We start from the raw sequence: 23,065 nt of genomic DNA on the forward strand, positions 1-23,065 counted from the left end.
TCCAACCTGTGGCTTCTCCAAGAGTCAATGCTAGACTACAAAAAGGTATACGAAATCCAAAGATAAGAACGGATGGAACTATACCATATGGCATGTTGTGTATTTCAGGAGAGCCAACAACTGTGAGTAGTGCACTTGATGATCCCAAGTGGAAGAAGGCAATGGATGAGGAATATTCTGCATTGATGAGAAACAAAACTTGGCATCTTGTACCAAACCAGAAAGGTAAAAATATAATTAATTGCAAATGGGTATACAGAATCAAAAAGAAGGCAGATGGCTCCATTGACAGGTATAAGGCACATTTGGTTGCAAAGGGCTTCAAGCAACATTATGGCATTGATTATGAGGACACCTTTAGTCCCGTTGTGAAAGCTGCAACTATCAGACTTGTACTAGCCATTGCTGTTTCCAGAGGATGGAGCCTAAGACAGCTAGATGTATAGAATGCGTTTTTCCATGGTGTTCTGGAAGAGGAAGTGTTCATGAGACAGCCACCTAGGTATGAAAGTAAGAAATTTTCACATTTTGTTTGCAAGCTTGATAAAGCACTCTATGGCCTGAAACAAGCACCTAGAGCATGGTATTCCAGACTAAGCTTACAATTGAAATCTCTTGGCTTCATTGCTGCAAAGGCTGATACATCCTTGTTTATTTATAACAAGGCAGGAGTGGTTATTTTCTTGCTTATATATGTTGATGATATCATAGTTGCAAGTTCTTCACAAAATGCCACTAATGCTCTTCTGCATGACTTAAGTTCAGAGTTTGCCTTAAAGGACCTAGGTGATTTGCACTTCTTCCTAGGTACTGAAGTCAAGAAAACTCAAGATGGCATTATGTTAAAACAGGAGAAATACATCACTGAACTTCTGTCTCGTATGGGAATGAAAAATTGTAAGCCAGTACCTACACCCTTGTCTTCCTCAGAAAAACTTTCAGCATATGAAGGAGAGCCACTTCAAGAGGAAGAGAGTACAAGGTATAGGAGTGCCGTGGGAGCATTGCAATATTTAACTCTCACACGTCCGGATATCTCATTTGCTGTCAACAAGGTTTGTCAATATCTACATGCACCTACTTTTGCACATTGGACAGCTGTCAAGAGGATTGTAAGATATGTAAAGCATACTATGGGAATAGGACTTCATTTCAAAAGTTCTAATTCCACTCTTGTGAGCGCATTCTCTGATGCTGACTGGGTAGGATGTAGTGATGACAGAAGATCAACTGGAGGTTTTTGCAATATTCTTTGGTTCCAATCTTATTTCTTGGAGTGCCAGAAAACAAGCCACCGTGTCACGTTCAAGCACAGAGGGTGAGTATAAATCCTTGGCTAATGCAACTGCTGAAATTATTTGGGTTGAATCACTTCTTGAAGAGTTGGGAGTCAAAAATACTCATATCTCATGCTTATGGTGTGATAATTTAGGTGCAACATACTTGTCTGCAAACCCGGTGTTCCATGCAAGGACAAAGCACATAGAAATTGATTTTCACTTTGTGCGAGAGAGGGTTGCAGCAAAGAAACTTGAGATACGGTTTATTCCCTCCAAGGATCAAGTGGCGGATGGTTTCACCAAGGCACTACCAACACGATCATTTGATGAGTTCAAGAGCAATCTTAATTTAGGATAGTTGAGATTAAGGGAGGGTGTTAGAACAAATCATCTTATCGTTGTAATCTCAACCTCTTCGTCTATCTCCTATTGTATTCAAACTCTTGTACTCATCCTTGTGCGTCAAGGCAAGTCCTTCGGCCCTATCAATATATATACGCACGCGGCTCCCCTCATGGGAGTAGGAACGCTTCATACTTTTACACCTCCCAATGCTCCACCTTGTACAGGTGCTAAGACTGCCACGTAGGTAAAAAATCCGATGTGATGAGGTAATAAAGAGGAGAGATGTGAGTTTGATGACCCCAGAAAAAACAAATGCTAAGCACGTGAACCTAGGCAAAAGCAATTAAATGAAAGAAATCCACCAATGCATGAAATAGTTTAGTTGCTAAAGCATTAAATGAGGGGAGCTTAGGCTGGTCATAGTGGGAAGTAACTTATACTAGTGTCATGCATATGACACTAGTCTAAATTATTACCTTCATAGTGCAAAGTAACATAGTAGTAATGTCATAGATGGCTTCATTTATTAGCTTGTAGATTCATCTTATATTGGAAAGTGCTATGTTACAGTAACATATTATGTTACTATTTCTCATTAACTATTTGTCACATAAGCAAAAAAAAATTGGAGTGCGCTATGTTACTCGCTAAGTTACTCCTACTATGACCAGCCTTAGCACCAACAAGTGAAGCAACTATGCATTGTGGACATTAGTTGCTAAACTTTTTAATATGTTTAGCACCACATCTAAGCACCCATGCATTGGAAGTAGTCTTAATAAAATCGTTGTCTGGATATATGATGTAGTGGACGGGTACTTTTTTACTAATAAAATAAAAAGACTCATTTGAAGAGGCCCGCGCCGCCAGCACCAAAAGAGACTACGCGAACGCGAGGCGATCGGTTATCAAAATCGGCAGTTTGGGATCGACACGTCTGACTGGATCACAGTGAGAGCACCAGGAAATATCTTGCTCTATTCGAAGCAGGGAGGCAACGAGGCGCCGCAACTAGTGACTGTCGGAAAGAGACGTGTGGAGGAGAACGGAGCCAGGCAGCAACATAGCCGGCCCACACACACACACACACACACACATGCGCCCACATGCCGGCTGCTTCTCCGTGCGCGCGTTGACAGGCTGCCAGCCAGCCAGCCTAGAGGAGAGGGGGGAAAAATCATCCGAGAGCAGAGCAGAGAGGCAGAGAGATGGCGGCCATGGCGGACGCCGAGGCCCCCTTCCTGCAGCCCGCTGAAGGCGACGAGGCGGCGGCGCTCGCCGGCGTCTGCGACTTCCGTGGCCGCCCCGTGCGCCGCGCCGGCTCCGGCGGCTGGCGCTCCGCCCTCTTCGTCTGCGGTACGTGCTCTCGCACGCTCTGTTCCCCTGTTCGTTCGTTAAGCAACCATCTGCTTGATCGATTGCTCCTATGGTCAATCCGGCGGGCAGTGGTGGAGATGGCCAGCAGCTTCGGCTACTTCGGCGTGTCGGCGAACCTCATCACGTACCTGACGGGGCCGCTGGGCCACTCCAACGCCGCCGCGGCGGCCGCCGTCAACGCCTGGTCGGGGACGGCCTGCCTGATGCCGCTGCTGGGCGCCTTCGTCGCCGACTCATGGCTCGGCCGCTACCGCTCCATCATCGTCGCCTGCACCCTCTACGTCCTGGTACGCTAAAAAATTCTCCTTTTTGCTTCTCTGTTTCTACCTCTCTACGTCATGGTAGATGCTATCACACGTGAGAAACGCGGTTATTTAAGATAAGATAATGAAACCGAGACGAGATCAACCAACCAACCGCGCTAATGCTAGTCTGGAATGGAAGATGTGCTGCTCGAGTCGTGTGCGATCAACCAACCGGGTACTGGGTCTACCTCAAGGAATCGTCGGTGATGTTGACTTTGGAGCTGTTTTTTTTTAGTTTTGATAAACTCTACAACTATTTATATTTGACACGGTACTGACTGTTTTAGCACATGTTTGGTACTTCTTGTTTTCTGTAGATATATAAAATATAAATTTGTGTAGAAATTACTCCCTCCAAACTTTGCACCAAGTTACTGACACTTATTTTGAGACAGAGTGGATACTTTTCAAATTTGTACTTGAACACCCAGCGCGATTAACTTGTTTGAGAGCAACTGGTGTAATTGGTACTGGAGTATAGTATCTTTTTGAAAGAAAAAAAAAGGTTGTTGCCTTAACCCCCGAGTCATTTGGTCAACAAAATGCAGATGTTACCTGGGTCAACTTGTCTACTTGGCGCAAAAATAGTTTTGTTTGATGCAGTATCTCTTTCCATTCAATTTCTCCTTCCACTTTTGCCCTCTTCCCCGTCTCTACAAAGAAAAACCAATTTAGTGTAATTATGGATTCATTCTGTTCATCGTTTGAAGTCATGTCTTAGTTAAGATTATCATTTTTCTTGCAGCCCATAGTTATTTTGACTGCAACTTTGCAAATGTTATCATTATTTTAGCATACGAAACTCCAAAATCAATTTTTTTTTACTTCCCGGAAACTGGGTTAAGTTTTAGAGACAACTCAATCGCTCGTAATTTGAGTAATTGCAACGTAGACAAGTATGTACTTATAAGTGTCATGTTAACTCTTTGATTCGTAGGATTGCAAAAACACAGGAATAGAAAAAACATAGGATTGGAATGGCATGTCTATTGGATCCCTATAGAATTTGAGTTTGTTTGATTGTGGCATGGGGAAAGCAAAGGATTTTTTTTTTCCAAGAGGTTGGAGTGGATATTAGAATTCCTATGAAATGTAGTACAAATAAATCCTTAGGAAAAAATCCTACAAGATTCAATTCTACGAATCAAACGACCAACATAGAAAAAATTCCTAAGGATTTCAATCCTTCAAAAATTCTATAAAGATCCTTTGAATCAAAGAGACCCTAAAGCCTCATTCGGTTTGCAGGATTTTCATAGGAAAAACATGGGAATGGGATCCCAGAGGAAAATTTTCTGTAGATGCATTCGGTTTGTACGAAACGAGTATAGGAATTCCTTAGAAATACTACTCATTTCCTATGTTTTTTCAGGAAACAACACATTCACTCAAACCTCATTTTTTGCATAGGAACGAGGCAATGCAATTTGTAAGGATGGCATCATGGCAAGTGCCATCCTATAACATTCCTATACTACTTCTAATTCCTCCATTTTAATTTCCTCCAAACCGAATGAGCCCTAAACCTGACTTCAGGTTTTGTTCACCATGTTGTACGAGATCATAGTTTTATATCTAAATTCTTGATGTGAAAGGATTTTCGTTTAGTTTGTTCCTCAACATTAAAAAGTTCAAAATATGGTTTTCAAAATGCTGACCTAGAAAATTAATAATTTCTTATAGTTTCGGTTTGTCCTTTACATTGAACATTAAACGTTAATAAGCAGACAATAACCAAGTTTTAAAATATGTGTGGATGCGTGCAGGGATATGGCATGATGACTCTAGTGACCACGCTCCAGGCACAGCGGTCATCGCCGGCCGGCGACATCCATTCCTATTCCCGCCCTTCGTCGCTGCAGGTGGCCCTCTTCTACGCCTCGCTCTACCTCATTCCCCTCGCACAGGGAGCCGACAAGCCATGCGGCCTCGCCTTCGCCGCTGACCAGTTCGATGCCGACCACCCCAAGGAGCGCGCGTCCCGCAGCTCCCTCTTCAACTGGTGGTACTTCTCCATGGCCATCGGCATCTCCATCGCCGTCGCTGTCGTCAGCTACATCCAGGAGAACGTCGGCTGGGGGATCGGATTCGGCATGCTCTGTGCCATCATGTTCTGCGCCTTTTTCATCTTTCTCTCCGGCACCCCTACCTACCGCCTCTACGCGCCCATCCCAGGCGCCGAGAGCCCCTTCGCCCGCCTCGGCCGCAGCCTTGTGGCGCTTGCAAGGAGCTCGAGCTTCTTCCGTACAAAAGGATGCCAAGACGAGGATGGCGCGGCCAAGTCGGAGGAGGCGCGTGGCGTGCTGCGACTGCTGCCGATCTGGGCGGCGTGCCTGGCATATGGCGTGGCGTACGCGCAGATCATGACGCTCTTCAACAAGCAAGGCCGCACCCTGGACCGACGCATCTTCGGCGGCCTGGAGCTGCCTCCGGCGGCGCTTCAGACGCTGGGACCAGCGAGCATCCTGTTGTTCGTCCCCATCTACGACCGCCTGCTGGTGCCAGCGCTGGGGCGCGCTACGGGCAAGCCGTCGGGGCTGACTTTGCTGCAGCGCGTGGGCGTGGGCATGGTGGTGTCGATGTGCGCGGTGATCGTGGCAGCACTGGTGGAGGGCCAACGACTGAAGACGGCCCAGGAGCACGGGCTGGTGGACGATGCCGGGGCGACGGTGCCGATGAGCTGGGCGTGGCTGGTGCCGCAGTACGTGATGATGGGCGTGGCGGACGTGCTGACGGTGGTGGGCCTGCAGGAGTTCTTCTACGACCAGATGCCCCGCGAGCTGCGCAGCCTCGGCCTGGCGCTCTACTTCAGCGTCATGGGCATCGGCGGGTTCATCAGCAGCGCCCTCATCTCCTTTATCGACCGTGTCACCAGAAGCGGCGGCGGCGACGGCTGGTTCGCCGACAACCTCAACCGCGCCCACCTCGACTACTTCTACTGGCTGCTTGCCGGCCTCTCCGCCGCCGAGCTCGTGCTCTTCGTGTGGCTCGCCAGCTCCTATGCCTACAACAACAACCACAAGAGGATTCAGCACTGAGTGATCACCGGATAAATTCCCGGTTGTGTAAAAAAATGGTCCACATTGTTCAGTAGTAGGTAGGAAACAAGAAATCTGCTAGTATTATTAAGCGGATGGCATTTGTAATTGCAAATGTTAAAATGAATGGCGAGCCGATTGGAAATTGATGTGTCTCATCTGATCTGAGGTGTTGCAGCTTGCAATCATAGAGCGGTTGTGATCTATCTGGCCGACAGGTGCTGTGACGGTACTATAATTCTTTATTATCAAGGGCTCCTCTGAATTGCTGTGCACTGTAGTGGTACCACAAATCAATCCTGTGTTCAATATCGAGATTGCTCAACTTGGTAAAATTATGTTTGTTTTCGCGGATTTGATAAAATAATGTTGTCACAACTCATGTGGCATCCAACGACCACATGATTGAGTATACTGCACTCTGTTTGTGCTCTGTTTCAACGAAGTAGTTCGACAGGGACATCCCAAAGGCAAACAAATCAAGATAACTGTTTCCTCTGAATCATAGGCAAAATAACACCAGCTATTACGACAATGCATGTAACACAGGGGCCATTGTTCTGACTCTACTTCTATATTGCTAGTACTCCCTATGTTTATTTTTACTCCTACTATTATATTTTTCTGAAGTCAAACTTTATAAAGTTTGACCAAATTTATATTGAAAAATATCAACATCTACAACACCAAATAAATATAATATGAAAAATATATTTTCCATCATAGATCTAATGATATTGATGTTGTATTGTGAATGTTATTATTTTTTGTATAATAAAGCTGCTCAAACTTTAGAGAGTATGACTTCACACAAATCTAATACACGGAGTGAAAAGAAACAGAGGGGGTAATAAAGGGCCGAAATGCAGTTGTTTCTTTGAGGACACATCGTCCAAAAATTGCACACGTACACAGTTCTGCACAATGAAAAAGGAATGGTCTAATGGAAGGTGCAAAGAATTATTTTCCCCATATTGGTTAGCTATATGTTAATTGTGAGTTTTATTGACCGGGAACACCTGCCCCTCCTTTTTCAATTTTTTATCAGAATTACGAGCTTCAGCTTTTTTTCAAAAGAGAAAAGCGTAGTTGTGACCCTTCTTTATGCTCAACATTTTTTGCCAGCATCGAATAAAAGGCTAGAGTTTTGGTTGGTATAGCCATGGCATCCAAAAAAACTAACAAACCTCCATGTCATCGTCATGATGGCCGAATGCCAAAGGCAACACATAAATGAATGTATCACATCATGGTGGAAGATCAGAAATAGAAATCCTCACCGTCATCCTTGTGATAACCATTGTCGAAGGGTGGCATGACAAGCTGAGGTTGATGTCAATGTGATCGTCCACCCATGTGTTTGATGGCAAGCCAATGCATATTAAAAAACATGCCAAAGCGTAAATCACATCGCAAAGTTGTAGGGTAGAACAGAAAACACAACCATTGTAATGTCATCGGGCCTAAATACGCACGGAAAGACAGCAAACACTCCTCATCACCATAACTCGCATCTTCATGAGCATGGTAGAGGTGGATGTATGACCCTCCGCCTTTGGTACATGTGATGTCCTCTATTTAATAGACGGGCCACTACAAAAATCCTACAAAAAACATTGTACACCATTAGAAGATAAGTGTTGTCAAAGCGCGAAACACCAGAGGTCGAAGAAGCGTTCCCAGAGCCCTACAAATCAGTTGACGTTTGAGAAATGTGTTCCTATCACAATTGATTCCACTTTCATACCAAGTACAAAGCACACATGAATTATCAGTTGGTTGTAAAAACCACGGAATATGAAAGGCATATTTAAACAAAAAAGAACCAATAAACAAGCAGTGTTATATTAATAAGAAACAAAATCTTTGGTGACAACTCTTAGATTCTAAAATACGTTTTTTTTGCCCATAGGAAAGACAAGCATATGCTCTAGAATTTTCTACTTACCATTACAACTTAAGATAGATAAAGATACGCTCTGTAAACCACTGCCAAGTCATTTATTATAAAATATGCTTAGAGCTCTCTACCAAGGCATTTAAGAATACCAAAATGCAGTATATACTTAATGAATTTTTTTGGTACCACAAATTAATATGTTGATGAATGTGATATTTCATTTTTCTGTCTCCTGGATCTCAATATATTTGAATGAGTAAAATGATACCGAGGAAACAAGGCATCAAAATAGAATAACTAATGTAATTTCTTTTGCAAATGATGTGAAATTATTTGAAATGCATCTTCGATGACTACTGCTAATATTATATAAAAATATTATTTGACTTAAATATTCAGTTTTAATATCAACAAATCAAATTTATTAAGTGTAATAGAAAACTTTATGTCATTAGATAATACAACACGACACATTCTCGTTTACAAAAGGTAATTATCAACACTACACTCATCATATGATTTAAATAGAGAAACATAAAAATTTACAAAATGACAACTAATTTTTCTTCCTCAATGTATACTTATTTAATCGTTTAGCAAATATTTACGGTTTCTAAAACCAAATACTTGATCAAGGTGATGCATTCTATTCCGTTGAATAGGTATGCATCATCTACATTTCCTAGGATCACAATGCAAAATTAATCAACTAAATTGGCTAAACGGTCTATAATATGCAAGGATAAGCATATAATGATAGAATTTTCACAAAAAAACACTTCAAAAAATAATGAATTACGGGAAGTGATATTACCCTTAAAGAATAAAGAAAATAAAAAAACTAAAATAAAATCTAAATAATATTTGTTTCTAAGAAATAATGAATTAGTGGAATTCATATTACCCTTTTTAAAAGAAAGAAAATGAAATCTAAACTAAAATAAAATGAAAATAATTAAATTTCCCAAGCAAAAGTGAATTAGTGTCATTGATATTACCCTTGTAAAAGAAAGAAAATAAAAAAACTAAAACTAAATCATGGCAATGAATTTTTCTAACGAAGAATAAGTTAATGTCATTGATATTAACCTTGCATAAGAAACAGAATGAAAAAATATAACTAATTTTAAATAGTTAAGGTATGAAAAAAGTTTGAATTAGTGGCATCGGTATTAGCTTACGAAAGATAGAATATGAAACTAAAACTAAAACAAAATAATGCCAAAAATTGCACACAATTTCCACAGGAATCACATTTTATTATAATATGCCAGAATAAATATATAGTATCTTTTTTTGCAAAAAAAAATATTGTGAAGAAAGATTGAATTAGTGGCCTTAGCATTTTATCCATGGAATCTCTACTTATACAAATCAAAATAATGAAGTTCCTAAGAAATAATGAATTACTAGTAATTATCCATTAAAATAAATAAATAGGGAAAATATTCATGCACAAATATGCAAAAATTGCGGTTTTTATAGTATGAAAGAATAAGCACATAATTATGGAATTTTTGGAAAAAGATTTTTCCTATGAAGGAATGAATCAGTATCATTGCTATTACCCTTCAAGATAAAAAGTGAAAATAAAACTAGTAAGGAGCTTTAAGAAGAAAGAAAAGCAAAAAATGGCAAAATTTACAGAGGGTTTGCACGTAAATTGCTTTTTTTATTATATGCAAGAATAATCATAAAATAGTGAAACTTCATTCAAATAAAAGGATTCCTAAGAAGGAATGAATTAATGGCGTTGGTATGCCTTAAAGTAGAAATAAAATGTAATAAAAATAAAAATAAAATAAATAAGTTTTCTAAGGAAGAAAAAATTAATGCCATTGGTATCACCCTTAAGAATAAAGAAAAATAATAAAAACAAACAACACTAAAATTTGCACATAATATTCACTTAAAAATGTGCTTCTCAAAATATGTAAGAATAAACATATAGTTGTGAAATTTTCACAAAAATAATTCCTAAGAAGGAATGAATTAGTGGCTTGATTTTACCCTTGAAGGAAAAAATGAAAGAAAAAATTTAAAATAAGGAACAATGAACTAGTAGTAATAGTATTTTCCTTTAAAGAAGAAAGATAATGAAAAAGTTTAAAAGAAACTTGCACACAACTTCATTCTAGAATTGCACTTTTTATAGTATGCAAACAATAATCACTAATATTGTTTTCACACATATTGCATGGTATATATGTGAATACAGTTACACTCACCCAACATCCTAAAAATACCCATAAAATAATAATAGAAACCAACTAACAAAGAAAAACAAAAACAAATAAAAACAGAAAAAATAAAAATAGAAGAAACAAAAGGAGAGAAAGGATGGCTGGATCGCAGTTAATGGGCTTTGGCCCAGTAGCAAATTGACTGACCTAACCTATGGGGTCAGTCGATACAAGCCCAACACAATAAGTAGCACAGTCTAGAAAAAAAACAGCATGAATCTCCAAGCAAAAAATCAAAGGCCAAAAAATTGACTAACCCAAATTCAAAATTCAGGCAACTTGCAAGTAGCTAAAGTGGCGAGCAATACGTGCATGCGGGGAAGTTGAAAGTCTGGTTTTCCCGGGGGATGCGAAGAATTGGGGAGGACGAGAAGTGGTGGGCGTCAGTTTTTCATTTGCTCGATCACATGCATGTGATTTGCATCTAATGGTTGTGGAATCGTTCAGTACTGTTGTAAAAGAAAAACAGTTGTTCAGAAATTACAATTTCTGTTTAACAATTGCCTTTAGTTGAATAAAGATTAGAATATTCAAAACCCTACTCAATGGAGGGAGTATTATATTTTACAAATACACGATGGTCAAATATGCTCTTAATTTTTGCCATTTCATGTTTTTATTTTATTTTATATGTAACCTTGTAAAAATGTTTACTTCGTATTAGAATGGATAACACTCCTGACAAGCATTTGAGAAAACAAAGGTTGGTGTCTTAATCGTGAATAGCTTGGTCAACAAAGTGCATGAGTTCCCTCGGTCAACTTGCCCACTTGGAGCAAAAATAGATTTTTGTATCTATCTCTTTCAAGCATGACATTCCTATTTCCGAATTTGTCCTCGCCTCCCCCCATCCCCCCACCCCATCCTCCAAAAAATTTCTACTAACTTGTCATTTTGGATTCATCATTTTCATCGCTTGACTTTGTCTTAGCTAATATTATATTCTTTCCTTGTAGTCTGTATTTGTTTTCACTATGGTCTAGCATATCTACTTATCGAGTGTTGAAAAGGGGTCATAGCCGAGTGTTACGAACTGAGAGGTCAAGGCTTTCCGCCATTCATAAAAATCAAACAAGGTCTCACATCCACTTAAACGGTCCACTGTTATCATACGATACCTAAAACTAAGCCAACTTTTAGAGACAATTCAATAATTCTCTCATAAAACTATGCTCCAAGCTATGTGTTCATTTTGTATAGATTTATTGCAGGGTTAAGCAAACACTGATGCGATAAGTATATATGCTGGTCTGCTCTTGGTAACCAGTGAAATTTGGATAAAGATTATAGATGTGTAGATAGAAAGTATACCATTATAACTAGTGCTTTAGTATTTTCTTAGTAATTAGAGTACATTGTAATGTAAACCATCCACTTTATCAGTGCCATGTTGCCACCCCTTTCCCTGATTAAACCCCATCAACAATGAGCGCTCTGAAGAAACAGTGGCAACGAAAGTTGGTGGTTAAGCCCGGCACAACGTTTAGGAAGTGCACCACCACAACCGCCGCCATCGTCGGTGCATCCTCCCCGCCGACCGCTAGAATGTAGCGCCGCCCGATAAAAAAGGCCTTTGAGGTCGGGGCGACGGAAAAAAAATACCCACCGTACCAACGGCCCCATCTCCATCTCCGGTCAACTCGCTGCATCATACTCCTCGTCCGTGGCCCCCTATGGCCAACGAAAGTGGTCGGACTATAAGCGATGAAGAGGTGCCTGACACACTGCAATGCTTTGATTAAATGAACAATCCCGGATGATGTTACAAGACACGGATGAAACCATGTGCTAAGGTAGGCTGTGTTTCTTCTGCTAACATCTTTTTATGGACCCTGATAAGTGTCACATGTTTGTCACGAACACATGGCAACTCGAAACATTCTTATGGTAGGTTTAGTCACGCGAGAATGGCAACTTTAGTTGCCAAGCATGGCAATTTTCTTTCCAGATGATAAGTTTCAGTTTTTTTTTCTTTTCGGATGGCAACTTTAGTTGTAAAAAACGACAGCGCCGGAGTGCTCCTGGGTGTCTTCCTATTTTAGGAACAAAATTGGAAAACGAGAACATTCTGTGAAGTTTTGAACAATTTATGTCCATAAATTGTTCAAAACTTCACAGAATGTTCTCGTTTTCCAATTTTGTTCCTAACTTAAAAAAATGTTTACGCTTTCAAAAAATTGTTCAAAAGTTCGAAAAATGTTCCTTTTAAATTTTGTTCACATATTTCCAAAATATTGTTGATTTCAAAAATTGGTCACATAATAAAAAAATTGCCTTTTTCCAAATTTAGTTCAAGGGTTTCAATAATTTCTTCAGAAGTTCAACAAATGTTCTTGTTTTACAGTTTTGTTCATAAATAAAGAAAATGTTCACCATTTTTTTTAAAAAAATCACAATTTAAAAAAATACTCGTTTTTATAAGTTTTGTTCAGGGTTTAGAAAACTGTTTGTAATTTAAGAAACGATCCTGGTTTTTCAATTAGTGTCTACAAATTCGAAAAATTTTCTTGGTATTAAAAGATGTTCGCCTTTTCTTAATTTTGTTCACAGTTTCAAAAATTGTTCACTTTTCAAAATTTTCTTCAGATTTTCAGTAAATGTTTCATTTTTCCAAAAAATGTGCTGTTTTTTTTAAAAGTTAACGTTTTCAATAAGTTTCAAGAGTGTCCCTTTTTCTAAAATTTGTTCAAGATTGAAAAATGTTTTGACTTTCCCACAAAATGTTCGTGTTTTCAAATAATTTAGTAATTTGTAGAATTTATTAAATTGAAATGTTTTGGTTTCAATAAATATTCACTTTCCTAAGTAAAAATGCGTTCAAAATTTAAAATAATATTTAGATCTGTCGCCACTCACAGTTCTTATAAGCCACGCTGCAGTTTTTATACATGAAGATAATGTACTCCACTGGTTATGTAGCACTTCGTACTACAAGGAGGTGCCTAGTTCGAATCCTCGCGTACCCATCTTTTCGTAAAGAGGTGTGATTGTGTAGTGAGCTGGTCAGATTCGGTTTCACTCCGGATTCATAGCGGAGAGATTCGGCCGCGACAGCAGAAGAGATAACGGCGCCGATGATTCATAATGGAGAAGTTTTATTTTTTGAGAAAATCATAGCAGAGAAGATGACCTATTGCCGTGGTTGACCCCCTATGGGCTATACAGCCCACATGCGTAACATACTAACATTGAATCGGGCCCCATGTGCGCAAACACTGCCCCACGTGCAGTTAGTACGTGGCTTTGTAAAGCCCAAGCGATGGAAGTCGGGGAAGGTAGAGAGTTAGCGCACGATAGCTGATTGCGTTCATACTTGATCGAATGGCTAATAATAATTCAGGTGACGTGGCTACGCGAGAATCCAGGAAAATCAGGTAGTGGGGCGGGCGGAGCTATAGGGTGGACAGGGTGGGCCGCGGCCCACCCTGGGATTTTGGGCTGGCCTATATAGTATAGGTTATTAGGAGATGGGCCTGGGAAAAAGAAACCCAGCAAATAGCCTCGCTGCTTGCCTGCTTATCCCGAACGCAGCGAAGCACAACGACGCACAAGGGTCAATCCAGTCCACGGCGATGGGAGCGCCTTCAGCGTCCGTTTGAGGTACTGGCGCCTACACGCCCTCGAACTGGGCTGGCCCAAGTCGCCTCGTTCGCATCTCCCGGGCAGATCGCCTCGTTCGCTTCTCGCGCGCAGAACTCCTCGTTCCGTGGATCGTGGTTGACCGGTCGACCGTTGACTCTTGGAAAAAAAGAAAATATCTAAAAATCCGGAAAAATTAAAAATCTTGCAAATTCGAAACGTTCATGAATTCTGAAAGAAAAGTTCACAAACTTAAAAAAAATAGGTCACGAATTTCTAAAAAATGTTCATCCATCAAGAAAAGTTCATTGATTTTAGAGAAAAGTTCGTCGAATTTGATAAAAAAGGTTCACCGGTTTGAAAAAAGTTCATTGGTTTGAAAAAAAAAAGTGTGCAAACTTCAAAAAAAAGTTCACGAATTTAACAACAAGTTCATCGACTTCAGAAAAAGTTCATCGAATTGCAAAAAAAGTTCACCGATTTTGAAAAAAAGTTCATTCAATTGGGAAAAAAAGCGTTCAGAAAATCCGGTGAACATTTTGTGTCGAATTAGAAAAATAGAAAAGAAGAAGAAGAAATAAAACGAGAATTTACATCACATTTGACAATCACTCATCCGCTGTCCACCCCAATAACCCATGGTTGCTCACTTTCTCTGAATCTTTGATATACACGAATTTACATCACATTTGACAAGATTTTTGGTACAGATATGAATTTGTCCAGACCCGGCAGCTCCTCTAGTCCTTTGTGCACCTTGGATTCACTAGTCTTGGGGCTGGAGGCGTGCAGCAGCCCCAATTTCAATTTGTTCAGAGAGTGGCGTCAGGTAGCTAGAGAATTATTATTTGTATAACACTACATCGACACATAGGCAAATAACCTTGTCATTGTTTGTAAGACCATATTGATCTATTTATATATGGTATTGGTAATTGCTAGAAATGATCGCATGACACATTTGTTGCCAAATTTTTTAGAAGGACCATTCTGATTTTAAATCCTAGCTCCGCCACTGGATATCGGGGAGTTGGTAGGAGATATGAACACGCCCCAAGTGTTTAGTAGCTCTCTTTTTTTTGCGGGTAAATATCTGCATTACTCAGTCAACACCCTCATTACAATCTACTTTGCATAAGTTCATTGTCTCTGGTGGTCCTGAACCCAAACACTCGTTAGTTCTTTTTTCAGTCCTAGTAAAGTTAGCCAAGTAGTCACTGACAGTGTTTTGGCCACGATTAATATGAGTAATACAAGTACTAAGAAGGGAAAACAAATATTTTATCTCTGCCACTAATGAAGCAAAAACCGATCTATCAATAATGTCCTACGAAGGGAGTGAGCCTAGCTCAACTGGTTGGGGGTAGGGCTGGACACGAGCCGAGCAGCCGAGTTCGGCCCGAGCCATGCTTTAGCTCGCTCTGAAATGAGCCAGCTCAGCTCGGCTCGGTGATGCAACGAGCTGCATATGGGTGGCTCGGCTCGTTTTGTCAGTGGCTCGGTCTAGCCCGAGCGGCTCATGAGTGGATGGACAGGGGTCACAGCTAAGTGGGCCCTGTTTATGTCTTCTTCCCAAGAACCTCGCTGTCGCTAGGTGTGGGATCACTGGTGATGCTACGGAACTCAGACGAGGTGGAGTGGTGCTTGGAGATGAGAGGAGTACTGGCAGACCCATAGGATGTCGACGAATCACTTCGGCATGGTTGCCGCCCTGCAGCTGGTGCGCGACGGCCGCCGTGTGTGTGCCGGTGCTTGATGTGGCGAGGACGGGCGCATGCTGCGGAGTCTTTGGCGGCGCTACGCAGGCGGGCTACCAGCGCCGCTCGACAGGGTACGCAAGCAGTGGAGGAGAGGCACGCGGCGGTGACGTCGACAGGTCTGTGTACGGCGCTGGCGGCGGCGTGGCGTTGAAAACCTAGCGTGTGACTGCCGCACGAGAGAATTGACCAGGATGGGCTGTGGGGAGCTCTCTGGCCGTGCTGGAGTTCACAAACTAGTGGGATGGGCTGCTTGGGCTGCCTCGTGTGTGTTTGGGCTTTGCCTGAAGCGAGCCACCCAAGCTGGACCGAGCATTTTTAGGCTCGGCTCGTTGGCCCAGCGAGCCCAGTTTCCAAACTCGGCTCGGTAGGTTTTGTTATCGGGCCGAGCCAGTTTGGACCGAGCTGAAACGAGTTTCGAGCCGAGCCAAAAAGCTCGCTCGAACGTCCAATCCTAGTTGGGGGAGTGGTTGTCTAAAAAAAAGTTGGGGGAGTGGATGTATAAACCCAACACCTGGGTTCAATTCCTCACGGACGCGAATTTAGGTAACTATTTATTCTTGAGAACCAGGATTTCCTGGTACTCATGCATTTATTAAGGACTAGGCTCTCTGCATAATGAAGATTAAAAATCCTAGTACTCATATTTAAAAAGGCCGTATGCATCCCTGGTTGGTGCAGAGACCGGGAAAGTGAAATTATCCCTCAATTTTTATAGGCCCCTCCTCCTCCCTAGCCGCCCCTCCTCCTCTTCCCTTCCTCGCCGTCGTGCAAGCCCGGGGCGCCAAGGATGGTGGTGGAGGGGCCTCGGTTGCCCTGCCTATGGAGGCTGAGCTGTTTGCTTGGATGGAGGGCATTTCATTATCAATTCAGTGATCTGATCTTCCTATCATGTTGGAGATTGATTCAATTCACGTGGTGAGCATGTTAAAGGTAGTAGCTGTCTAGCTGCCAGCTTTTTCAAGTTCATGGTCGGAGCTAGGCCGAACGTCCTAACTTTATGGAGTTGAAAAAAGTAGAAGCTGGCTGCTCACATGAAGACGTGAGGTTTGAAAAATAATTTAGGAAGAAGTGTGAAAAAAATGGGTAACTAGAAATTTCGAGAAACAATTCGAACGATGGATACAGGGGGTACTTGAATAGAGTACAGTAGGAATGATTACATATGTACCCAAACATTTAAATATTGTGTTGTGAAAAATATAAATCATTGCACTATAATAATATAAGATGAGTTGTACGTCCCTACCCAGATCCAGATGGCCCGGTCAGCGATGCTTTCCCAAGAGAAACAGCAACTTGTGACCATTCTCCTGTGTACGGGGCGTGCAGCATGACATACAAGAGCCCGACGGCGCTGATGGCCATGACTAACACAATGAACAAGATGATGGGTCTCTTCCCCCACTTCCCCATGATGCCAAGTGCAAATGGGTAGAGGAGCACGAGGATCCCCATGTTGAACACCATCCCGAGAAGCGCATGTCGCGCCTCGTCTGTGAAGAAGCCCCATGTCGCCGCCTTGCCTATTGCTGCCCCGACGGCCGCGACATTGACGATGATGACTGCGGTGGTCGGGATCAACAGCGGCACCCACCGCACTGTGTAGAGATCGGCGAACTTGTCGTTGGAGCAGGCCTCCGTCTGCTTGGATGTGAGCCTAAAGTATATCCCCTTCCCCGTGACGAGCTTCAACAACATGTAGAGCACCGCAGTTGGGTACACTCCCGTCGCCCCGATCATGTAGAACTGCTCGTTGCGGAACCAGTCTAGCAACGTGATCCCTGACCATCTCACCTCGAACATGCCGATCAAGTGCACCATCGCGATGATGGCGACGAGGTACGCCATGTACGTGCCGAACGGCCTCTGGATGTAGAGCTGCTCGGAGAAGAGCCACATGACCGGGAAGAAGTTGTAGGACAAGATGAACACCGTGACGATCGGGTACGTCGACATGTTGAGGTAGGCGATGCGCTGCAGAAGGTGGAGCCGGCGGCTGGCGATGAGGGCATTGCTGTGGGAGAAGAACACCTCCAGGGACCCGCCCGACCACCGAAGCACCTGGTAGAGGCGCTCGGTGAGGTTGATCGGAGCCGTTCCGCGAAACGCTGCCGGCTCCATGGAGCAGTACATGGAACGCCACCCTTGCCGGTGAATGCGGAATCCTGTCACCACGTCCTCCGTCGCGATGTTGTACACCCACCCGGCGTCTCTCCCCCATGAGCTCCCGTCCTCGTAAGCGCATGTCATCAAGGTAGTTAGGTCCTTTCTGAGCCCCTCGTCAACCAGCACCGGGGTGATAGATCGATCTTGGATCGCGGCATCCGGCACCGAGTTGACGAACGACGTCGAGTAACCAAACTCACCGGCCTTACGTACAAGCTTGGTGTTCTCTGCTCTATAGCGTGGGGGCTCGATGCCATAGAGAGAGACACGACGGAACATGGTGCCGGTGCCGAGGTAGGTAGGCCCTTGGAGGCCATTGAGCGCGAGCATGGTGCCGTCGAAGAAGACACGGTTGTGGTTGGCGTAGCGATCAGTTGGGTCGACGTCGTCAAACCGTTGCGGGAACTGGACGAACGCCGTGTTCTGACCGTCACGAGGGTCGAGCATGAAGCACATAGGGGCACGGAGAGCTTGCGAGTTGTTGATGTAGTGGTCGCAGTCAAAGTTGATGACGAAGGGAGCGTTAGAGAGCAGCGCGGAGACACGGAGCATCACATTCATGGCGCCTGCCTTCTTTTGGTTGTCATAACCAGGGCGCTTCTCTCGGGAGATGTAGACAAGCATGGGGAGTCTCGTGTCAACATTGCTGAAGTCAAATGGATTGTCGGTGCTCGCGGGCGATCCAAGCTGTGGTTCACAGCTTGGATGGTCTAGTAGGACCTGTCAAAAGAGCAAAGTAGTTCCAACAACTTTGTTGATCAGATGAACTTGACAAGTTTGCCAACTCACAGTAAACTGAATATCTATTTTATACACTAACAACGCACTAGTCAAAATGTTTTTCGGAGAGGCGGAATTTTTACCTGAACAATTCCAGCATGTTGTCCTCTTCGGTGGTTCTCGGCTTGCTCAACCCATGTACCCGGCCATTGTGTCCCATCAGCCATCCAAGTGGCACTTACACCACCTTTGTTCTTCGAGTTGTAGGCGTCAGATCGTTGGCGAATGGTGGTAGATAGGGAGTCTATTCTCACCTTGAACTCCTCGTATTCTCTGCGCACACGCCTACGATCCCTCATGAACTCTCCTGCCATACCCCCGGCGTACGAATGTGTCTTGATTCCAAAATAGCTCTCGGGGGACCTTGGCTCGACGCAATGCTTTCGGCAAAACGGGACCCACAACGCAGCGAAACTGGCAACTTGGACCATCGCCTCGTAGTGCACTAACGTGCCACCGTCGTCCGAGAGGTAGCATGCGTAATTGTCGACCGGGTAGTCGGCGGCGAGGATGGAGAGGATGGTGTTTACGGTGTATAGGACGGGCTCATCCACGGGATCGACTGTGGTGACAAAGACGTCAATCCCTGGAAGGGTGGCATCGTCGTGTCGGTCTGCGAGGGCGGCGAGGTCCGGGACGCGCTTGATGGGGTTGAGCTTGGGGAGCTGGTTGAGGAGCCATGAGAAGCCGAACCAGACGTCGGCAGTCATAGACACGGTCCAGAGCCACACACCGTCGTGATTCTTGTGCTCCATGCGCCACTTGAAGAAGATGACGACGGCGACCAAGCGCATGAGCATCAAGAACCTGTTGTTACAAAAAGATAATATTATTCACAAGGGTAGGATTGTGAAATCCTTCATAGAATCATAGTCCTCCATTCGTCCTGTACATTGCTAGTGAGCGTTGGTTTCGCAAAGCTTTGTAAATGTTGACCAAATTCATCTAGTTCCTCTGATCCAAACTAAGTGGCGTGCTGAACTAAAACCACGACACTTATTTTAAATCGGATGGAGTAAAAAAATTATCTATATCTTAAATATACTATAATGTATGTACCATACAAAAATATATTTCATGATGAATTTTGATATTGATTTTGTATTCTAGGCATTGCTAAGTATTTCAACAAACTTGTTCAAAGTATGACCTTTAAAAACAAGAAAAATCAAACGCGCACTATGTTTATTACGGGACAGAGGTATAGTGGTATAGTGTGAAAACCACCATGAGGAATGATGATCGACCTGTAAGGGTGCAGGATGCTTCCCTTGACCTTCATGGTCCGGAACAGCAGAGGCCGGTTGCCGTCGCCGGACATGCCTCCCTCATCCACGGCAACCCACACATCCTCCTTGGCGCCAAGGCCCCGTTTGGCCACAGGGGAGTCCGCCACGACAGAGACCGCAACGGCATCGCCATCCGGGACGTCGACGCGGAGGGCGTTGGATCTGCGAGTGACTGCCGCAGCCATCATGTTAGCCAAGGTGGCCGATGTTGGTGTACGCACGCACACGCCCCTATGCCGATATGCTCGTGTCTTGGGGATGCGTGTCCGTTGGGGGGTTATATACCGCGTGGGCAGCCGCTTCCGCAAGGTCAAATGCTAGTGCTACTGCTAGCTCCTCGTCGTCGTTGTCGTTGTCGTTGTCATCGTCGTCGTTGCTATGATAAACCATCGGCTGCCACTTCGGCAGTTCGGCGTGGTCAACTGCTGCAAGGAAAGGATCGTATTCTGAGGTCTGGCCGATCAAATACAACCGGCCGGCGGGAGCTCACCGGCTGCTACTTATAAGCAAAAGTATATTTCATGTCGACATCGATCGTTAGAGAGCGTGTATATATGGTTGCACTAGTAAGAGTATATCAAGTGAAGATGTGGTGAAAAGGACGCAGGGAAAGGTACGGGAGAACAAAGTGTTCTCAACGTGTGTGCGCTCTGAATCGGCCGGCGACAGGTCTATCTATGGATGCTTACCTTACTTAATCAGCACTTGTTCGCTTTGCTCCGCTCACTTATTATTTTTGAGATTGTTTAAGGGTGCCTCTGCGCTCTTTCCTCTCCCCGTTTTCCTTTTCCTTCTCTTCGGCGTTCTGTATCCTCGTGTGGATAGTCAAGTTGGCCGGTGTTGCCTTGTGTGGGCTGTTGTGACTGTTTTAGCCCGGTTTTCGCTATATTAACTGGCAACTCTCCTTTTCTTTTTAATGAATCGAGATCCTCCAGAGCCGACTTAAAAACGGCAATGCTTCTCCCACACCCCCACTTTCCAGTGACAAAGGGTCTGGAAATAGTAGAAGCCCACATGATGCCTTTCCAACATGGGGATCCAGAACCTGGATTAGCCAAGAGTGTATATAATAGTATCTAGCAAAAAATTTCAATCACTGGGTCAACTGTCAAAATAACTTTTACTCCATGAGGCAATGAGGGTCAAATTAAAATCCCTAAGATTTGGTACTCGCATACCTCCGAAAGATTTCTTCTTGGACACAAGCCCCAAGTTAGCCAGATGTACTTATGCTCATCTCCAAGATTAACCCCAAAAATGAGGCATCTGGGAGTTAATAACAATGATGGCCCATTTGAAATATTTCGTCATAGACATAAGATAGACGGGAATACTAGCAATACAAGTACCAAGCAAAATCAGCTTACCCCTATAAGACAGGATTTTGCCCAGCCAGCCAGAGATGTTCTTAATAATTCTGTCAACCGCATGCTGAATATCTTCCCTCCTAAGCTTTTTATAGTGCAAAGGCACACCCAGGTATTTAAAAGAAAATCACCAATTTTGCAGCAAAAAATCTAAGCTAAAGAGTTAGCCAAATGATCTTCCTCATTGATAGTACCCCCTCCATTTTTATATATAAGGCCACTATGGAATATACATTTTACATCTATACAAGGCCACCAACAGTAATCGAAGCAAAATTAATGATATTTTCTCGTACTAACAACCTATTTAATACTTCCAAGCATGCAGTCATAATGACAGTCAGCTACTTCCTCCACTCAGTTTTTTTGCATGCATGTGGAGTATTAATGATCCCAGTAAACAAGAAGAAATGTTGACTTGTAAAGCAGGCATTAAATTTTACATTCGTACTTGTAATCCGAGTTTGTGGCCTTGTATATAAAAATGGAGGGAGTATGAAAATCATTTTTATGAAAGTGAATTTTTATACCAAAAAGTTTCTCAAAGCAAGACGCAATCCACTTAAGATTCCTAGCATGATCTAGAGAATTATTCAAGAAAAGAACAGTATCATCCGCATATTGGAGACTCACTACACACCCATGAGTAACATTAGGTATTAAACCATCAATGAAATTGTATTAACAACGTTTATTAACATCTTAGAAAAGCCATCAACAACCAAGTTAAAAGGTATAGGGGAGAGGGGATCACCCTGTGTTATTCCTTTAACCCAAATAAAATGAGGTCCATTATTATCATTAATTAAGTATGGCACAAAAAGGGGCTCTACGATAATGTGCTACAAATCCGCCAAATCCACTTATCCCCAAAAGCTCTTAAAGCGAGTATAATCCCAGCTCACTTTGTCATAGACCTTCTCATAATCAAGTTTCAAACTAGGCGACTAGAGCCAGTTCTATGAATATCATGAATCACCTTAGCATCAGTATGAGCTTAAGATAAGAACAATGGAGCACCAATTAGCATCAACTAATATAGTTGGTAGCTTGCTCTCACCTTTTCTCAACTCTACTAACATTCTGTAAATTCCACGTCCTTAAAATACATGCATCTACTTTATTTGCCTGTTCACCTTTGAGACTATTATATCTACCCATTTGATGTAAAGATTGTATAGGTAGCTCGCATCTTTTGCCCCTTCTTCCATGACGCATGCTAGCTACATTCATCAAGAGCTACTCAGTTCTTCACCTTTTTCATGATTGGATTGTGTATGCTACTCGGGTATTTAAGGATGTGATCATACAAGTTTAATAAATTCTTGCGATATCACCAGAGATTGCCTATTTTCTATTTCAACATTGAATGGTAAAATTTTGTAGTTTATTCAAGGTTTGATTATTATTATTATCAATAGAAATACATTCGAAAAAAACAAGCCAATGGAGCTAGCATATTCCATTACTTGATAAACCTAGACAAGATTGCTCTGTGAGCTTCGATGTGAAAATAATCATTCTTTTTGCTTTGATGAGCAATGATAATGGCTCTCACCATTAAAGTACTTGCTGAAAGTATGCTTTGGTACAATGCAATCCTGGGTTTACCATTCCAGTATTAGGCTGTCACATT

The 23,065-nt window shown here is 42.8% G+C and overlaps 2 protein-coding genes across 2 annotated transcripts; one reads left to right on the forward strand and one right to left on the reverse strand.

Moving 5' to 3' along the window:
* Nucleotides 1-2,701: 2,701 nt before the first annotated feature.
* Nucleotides 2,702-6,491, forward strand: LOC123191210 (protein NRT1/ PTR FAMILY 5.10). The gene is made up of 3 exons (XM_044604014.1): nt 2,702-2,981; nt 3,072-3,289; nt 5,074-6,491. The coding sequence occupies exons 1-3, from the start codon at nt 2,834-2,836 to the stop codon at nt 6,343-6,345; spliced, it is 1,638 nt and encodes a 545-aa protein (XP_044459949.1). The 5' UTR covers nt 2,702-2,833; the 3' UTR covers nt 6,346-6,491.
* Nucleotides 6,492-17,069: 10,578 nt separating this feature from the next.
* LOC123186747 (mixed-linked glucan synthase 2-like) lies at nt 17,070-20,247 on the reverse strand. The gene is made up of 3 exons (XM_044598456.1): nt 20,021-20,247; nt 18,857-19,580; nt 17,070-18,713 (listed from the first exon to the last, which is right to left on the reverse strand). Exons 1-3 carry the CDS (start codon nt 20,245-20,247, stop codon nt 17,070-17,072), a joined length of 2,595 nt encoding a protein of 864 aa, XP_044454391.1.
* Between the last annotated feature and the right edge of the window lie 2,818 nt (nt 20,248-23,065).

This window comes from Triticum aestivum, chromosome 2A (genome assembly GCF_018294505.1).
Source record: "Triticum aestivum cultivar Chinese Spring chromosome 2A, IWGSC CS RefSeq v2.1, whole genome shotgun sequence".
Lineage (NCBI taxonomy): Eukaryota > Viridiplantae > Streptophyta > Magnoliopsida > Poales > Poaceae > Triticum > Triticum aestivum.

Excerpts from the sequence above, each read along its gene's own strand:
- LOC123191210 (XM_044604014.1), top strand. The coding sequence starts at position 2,834 with ATGGCGGCCATGGCGGACGCCGAGGCCCCCTTCCTGCAGCCCGCTGAA. Across the intron at positions 2,982-3,071 it reads CTCCGCCCTCTTCGTCTGCG|TGGTGGAGATGGCCAGCAGC; the intron begins GTACGTGCTCTC and ends TCCGGCGGGCAG. Across the intron at positions 3,290-5,073 it reads CCTGCACCCTCTACGTCCTG|GGATATGGCATGATGACTCT; the intron begins GTACGCTAAAAA and ends GGATGCGTGCAG.
- LOC123186747 (XM_044598456.1), bottom strand. The coding sequence starts at position 20,247 with ATGGCTGCGGCAGTCACTCGCAGATCCAACGCCCTCCGCGTCGACGTC. Across the intron at positions 19,581-20,020 it reads AGCATCCTGCACCCTTACAG|GTTCTTGATGCTCATGCGCT; the intron begins GTCGATCATCAT and ends TTGTAACAACAG. Across the intron at positions 18,714-18,856 it reads AACATGCTGGAATTGTTCAG|GTCCTACTAGACCATCCAAG; the intron begins GTAAAAATTCCG and ends CTCTTTTGACAG.